The sequence below is a fragment of the Xyrauchen texanus genome, chromosome 28 (genome assembly GCF_025860055.1).
Source record: "Xyrauchen texanus isolate HMW12.3.18 chromosome 28, RBS_HiC_50CHRs, whole genome shotgun sequence".
NCBI lineage: Eukaryota > Metazoa > Chordata > Actinopteri > Cypriniformes > Catostomidae > Xyrauchen > Xyrauchen texanus.
In genome coordinates, this window is record NC_068303.1 from 25,088,622 (window position 1) to 25,094,283 (window position 5,662).

General features: G+C 37.6%; 1 protein-coding gene across 1 annotated transcript in view; it reads left to right on the plus strand.

Annotated features, from left to right (window-relative positions):
* Positions 1–2,833, plus strand: part of ppp2r5ea (protein phosphatase 2, regulatory subunit B', epsilon isoform a) — a 33,070-nt gene extending 30,237 nt beyond the window's left edge. The window contains exon 14 of the mRNA XM_052095573.1: positions 16–2,833. Coding sequence (XP_051951533.1) covers positions 16–118 — 103 coding nt within the window. The 3' untranslated portion in view covers positions 119–2,833. The remainder of the gene's footprint in view (positions 1–15) is intronic.
* Positions 2,834–5,662: the final 2,829 nt, after the last annotated feature.

Consider the following 5,662-nt stretch of genomic DNA (forward strand, 5'->3'; position numbering starts at 1 on the left):
CTCTCTCTCTCTCAGGGAAAGGAAGAAGGACAAGGAGCGGGAGGATCTTTGGAGGAAGCTGGAGGAGCTGGAGCTTAGACGGGGCATCCAGAACAGTGACGGCGTCATTCCCACCTAACATGGACCTTGCTGTGCCCTTCAATGTGGCCCCATCCAATCCCTTTCTACTTTGCCACAGGGACCCTGCCCTCTCTTTTCTTCTCATGCAACATACTTTTACTGCACACTCCCTTGTTCATTTCCTCCCTTACAACAGCACTGTAAATAACCCTCTCCCTCTTACCTGTATCATGCTACTACACTGCAAAGAAGAAGAAAAAAACAGAAAATTTGAAAAGGTTATCTGTACCTACGGCGAAGAGAGACTTCATGTGCACTTCTTGTTGTAAAAAAGATATATGATATGATAATCAACTATGGTCAAAGGATATATTTTAAAAGCCTTTTGGTTCAGAAATTGTTCAGCGTCTTCTTATTGAGTATGACACCTGTGTTCTCCAAGGAAGGTGTCCTGGGGTCCCTCGTCAAAAAGCTTTGATAAAAGATGTCTAATGTGAGGAGCCCACCTCCACCATGTATCTTTATTTCCCCACAACTAGAGACACTTCCATTCTATATGAAATTTGACACCCCTGGCACTGGTGACACAAGCCAGACAACCCCGTACACAAAGCAGATAAGAACAAAGACATAAATAACAGGAGCGAGAAGAAAAAAAAAACCCTCATACATCATCTTTGTGGTGTGTAATTTTCTTTAACAGGATGTTCAGAATGTCTGATCAGCCCAGTCATCCATTGTACAGTATGGACAGGTGCTTGTTTGCAATTGGCACCACTGACCAGGAATCATAATGTACCTGATAGGCCACAGTAGGCTATGGTGGTTACCTGTGCTTCAAATTAGAGGACAAACCTTTCTGAGGACCTTTTATTTTTTTAACTTGTGAACCAGGTAATGATCTGGTTATGGCTATTAGCTGTCTGCTGTGGAGACCTCTTGGGAATTCCAGTGTGGAAATTTACTAGTTGCAAAGAGTGGCAATGCAATTGTCCATATGGCTTCAGACGAGCTCCGTTTCTCTGACACTAGAAAGAACTCCTGGATTTTGGTGGCACACTGTGTTCAGAACTCATCCAGTGTTGTTAAGTGACATTTTTCGCCCAGATTTCCACTGCTCAGCTCTATTAGTTTGGATTTCTCAATGGTTGGATTCCGTCTACATGATCGAGTTGAGCGAGATAAGGTTCTTCTTTTTTATTGTTTAAATTGAAATCCTGCTTATGTTGGGGTTTTTATGGCCTATGTATGTAAAAGCTGTTCCAGTAGCTTGTAATCTCTCTTCTGAAATGCCAGCCGCCAGGGCAGGCTAGAACTAAAAAGCACTTCAAGTTAGCTAATTTGTTGTTCTCATGGGACTTCACCCCTTTTCTTCTCTTCTGTTTTTGAAGTCCCAACAATCGTGGTTGTGGATTTTACGTGTGAGGAGGATGTATTTTATTATATCTTATTTTTGACTCAATCATGTGTTTCTCTTTCTCTATCCTTGTTTTAACTCTCCCAAATCGTGTTTTATGAGCCCAATTTGGATATCTAAAAATTTTAAAGAAAGGGTTTGATGAATAGAATAAATCTAATTATTTAAAAAAAGAAAGCGATAATAAACCTGTTTTTTTTTTTTTTTTTTGTGATACATTGTTTGTTTTATTTGCTAAATTTCAGTCCAAGATATTATTCTAGAAATGTTAACCCACCAAAAATGAAAATTGTCATCAACATTTACTCACCCTCATGTGTTCCAAACCTGATTTTTGGGCAGATTGACATTCTCATCATGATTCTAACCATTCCAGAGAAGAAAGAAAACCATACAAGTTTTGTAGCAGCATGAGAGTGGGTAAATAATGACAGAGGGAGCATCTCAATCAGCTCACTAGTTCATTAGTCAGGGCACTGACCAGGGAGCCGGCCATTTCTAGGGTTGTCACAATAGCAGAATTGTTCCAGTGCACTGAAACGTTCACTCCCTAAAATCTCAGAATACACTGCATAATTTCATTTCAACCAACTGATCTCAGTTCAGGGGTCATTAAAGGGTTAAACTTTCAAAGCACAGTGTCATGTGACTAAACAACATCATGCTGGTCTCAGCTTTCTTGGGAGAAATGGCAACAAAACTACACCTGGTAAGAAACCTCATTAAGTTTTTACTTTAAAACCTGTTTGAGTCAAAAGATTAGAGTCTCTAGTATCATCTGATATGCCATTTAAAAATGTAATCGATTTATCCTGAAACTGCACGCTGTTAAACACTGTGACCACGTACATGGACTATAGGCTCATTTTCCTTCATGTCCTTTATTCACTGTGTATTATCACATTGAGAATCAATGGATGCACCCCAAAGGTGGATAATGTTGCTTTCAGAGGCTTAATACGGAATTAGGATGATGATAAGGTGCATTTCACACTGTTCTGAGACCAGTGCAGACAGACAGCACAATAAAGGCTAATTCATTCCCTAATTGGGGAGCAAGGGAGCGTCCTATATCTTTCCTATGCAGCCAAGTGCATTTACTCCATCCATGCAAAAGTTAAGTTTCAGGCTACAAATAGTGTTCGTACCACTCAACATGTTTGTCAGACATGGGACAATGGTAATCAGTACATAGATTTCGAATTTTTCATGCAAAATGTTATTTTAATATGGTTGGCAGTGATTGGATGATGCTGGACATAATTATTTATGCTAATTTCTGTTGTAATGTCTAACCTTTCAAAACTTGAATAACCAACACTCCTAACATAAACAATTTAATAAAAGTTACTTTCTATAGCTTATTTAAAATGTCACAACTTGGCCCCATTGTCCACATATATTGACATGCATAGGAAAACAATTTGGTCTTTTTTTTTGGTATGTTACTTAAGTGCTACTAGTTACAAATCAAAAAATGGAATGGAAAATGCACGCAACAGTCATGCTCTGGTCTCTAGATGTTAAAGTGTGTTCTCGTAAACGTGTCACGGGTAACTTCCCCAAAGCTCAGTGGATCAATACCCTTGCAAGAGCCTGAATTCGCATTCACTGATTGATACACACCAGAATATTTCTTTGGTGAACTATCCATAAAAAGCACATTTATCTTCCCATAAAAAGAGACTAATCAGATATATATCTTTGATCTATGATGCCATGAAATTTCTTCATATGGAATTTATTTTTCTACAGATTTAGTGAACTCTGTATTGAGGGAAGGCTGAAGTGTGCCATGAAGTAAAAAGAGCATTAATGTGCAGTTTAAATCCAGTAGAGGGCAGAAGGTTCATTCCATCAGACATAGTAGAGGCAAACACTGAGATGAGCGTGATGCAAGGTTAACAGTTTATTTGAAAAGAGAAGATTAAAATGTCAAGCAATGTGAGAGATCATGTCCCGCTGTTCCAACAATATGCAATGAGAATCCACCTCTTATAAAGGTGCATTTGTAGATTTCGTCACAAATAACATGAAGAACGAAAGTATTTGCAGTGTGCATAATGCAGATAAAACTATTAGATTTAAGATTCAGTATTTATGCATTTGGTAACTGGATTTTTAACATGCAGTGTAGATGTAGATTAAACCAGTGGTTCAAAATTAGGGGTTGATTTTTGGTGTGAACAAGGGAAAGTAATCTTACTCTGAACAAAACGGGTTCCACTCCAGACATTCTGTGCTATACATCTCTGTAGGTGCCAATACTGTAATATTTTATGAGTTGACCATACATGGAAAAATCATGCAAACACAAATTTGTGAAGTGAACTTAACTATTTAAGTACAGTTAACTAGTTACAAGTAAACTTAACTCATCTATGATTAAAGTATCATTCTTTTTATTCATTTAAAGGGTAACTAAACACCTGCTCAGAGTCTGACTCCACCCACTAGAAATATTTGAAAATGCAGGAAAAGTGGGCAGACCCCGGCGGGGATAGAGGTGAACGAACCGAGTGCGGGGCTGTGCGGGGCGGGCGGGGGGGCACCTGAGACTCGTAGTGACGGATTAATTGACAGCTGCTCACACGGTCGCAAGACGACATGTACATGAATCTGGCGAGCTGGAACCTGCTTACGTCAGCTGTCACCGCTTACGTCACGAAGTACCGCAACAGCCAATAGGAAAATTCAACTGCAGTAGCCACCGTTCAACCTGAAGAGGGCAGCACTCAGACGTTTTTACACCATATATTGTAGAATTAAAACACTTTATACACAAATGTCAAAAAAATTACTTGAATCAATGACCAGTACTAATAAAGCCCCATGCTTACAGATCATTAACTAAAAAAAGTTGGTTTAGAGTTTAGTTACCCTTTAAATTTAGTTATAACATGTTTTATACAGTATAAGGGAAATTATGAGTGGAATTTTGGTTGGCCATACTGCAAATTGGATTCTCCTCAGTACTTTGCACTTTTGTAAAGTATGATTGAGTAAAGAAGAATGCCCAAAAATGAACTGGCTCTAAGTTCACCAGAGGTAACACTAGTCACTCTCATGGTGACTTCACACATATCACAACAATCAACCAACTACAACAAAACAACAATTATTATATTTCCACATAAGTTCCCTTGACTTGGCCAAGTATACATAATTTATTCAAGAACTTGATAATTTTGAGTTTGAACTACTCAGAGCCAATATTTAAGACCATATATATTTGAGTTCTGTTTAATTACAAGCACTTAAACTTGTATTAATGACAGCTTTAGGGTTTAGAGAGTATAGCTAACTTGATTAAAAATAGTAGACTTTTTTCCTTTTACAATTTGGGATAACTATTCCGTTTTGGTGTTTACAGTGAAGGAGTCAAACTTAAATATAAAACCATCTGAACACAAAGCACAAGGAGAAATTCTGTTATCAGGTTTTGTGAATAAGGTTAGTCTTTTTCTGCATAAGTGATGGATGCTGAAAAAACAATGTATCGAACTTTTATTTGCATACGTTGGTCAAGTTGTGTCTGTGGAGGATAGATCATGCCTCATCTGGCTTATCCTCTTATATCCTCTACAATAAACACTTAAAGACCCCATGAAATAGAAAATACATTTTGTGGAATTTAGTGGACGCCTATTAGCTTTGAAGCCAACTATTTTGCTCCTAAAACATATATGCATATTACATGTTTAGTCTTTCTCCTCTTGGGAAAAATACATATATTTGACTCTTGTTTCACTACCCAGATTTTTGTCCAATCAAAATTTCTCTAGAATGAGAATGTCCTTCTGAAACAAGCAATCCAGCTAGCCAATAAACAAATCATGGTTCATACCTGTGATGTAAGTAAAGTGTATTGCCTGTTTAAAAAGAAGGTGAGCCCTTTTATGTTATGGACAATTTTTCAGTAGGGAATGTTTAAAGTGAACAAAAAATAAATCCACTCTATAAGCTATTTCATGGGGTCTTTGACGGGTTTAGATTCGACAACCAACCATTTTGTTCCCCAACTCGTTTTGATGGTCAAAATAAATGTTATGATGGAAAAGATTATTCCACAAACTAGATGAAGATTGAAATCCATCAAAAAGGATTCCTGTGTACTTTGCTCATTGAGTATTCTTAGAGTTGCCAAACCTCTCATTAATAATTATTTCAAAGACAGTATGCAAA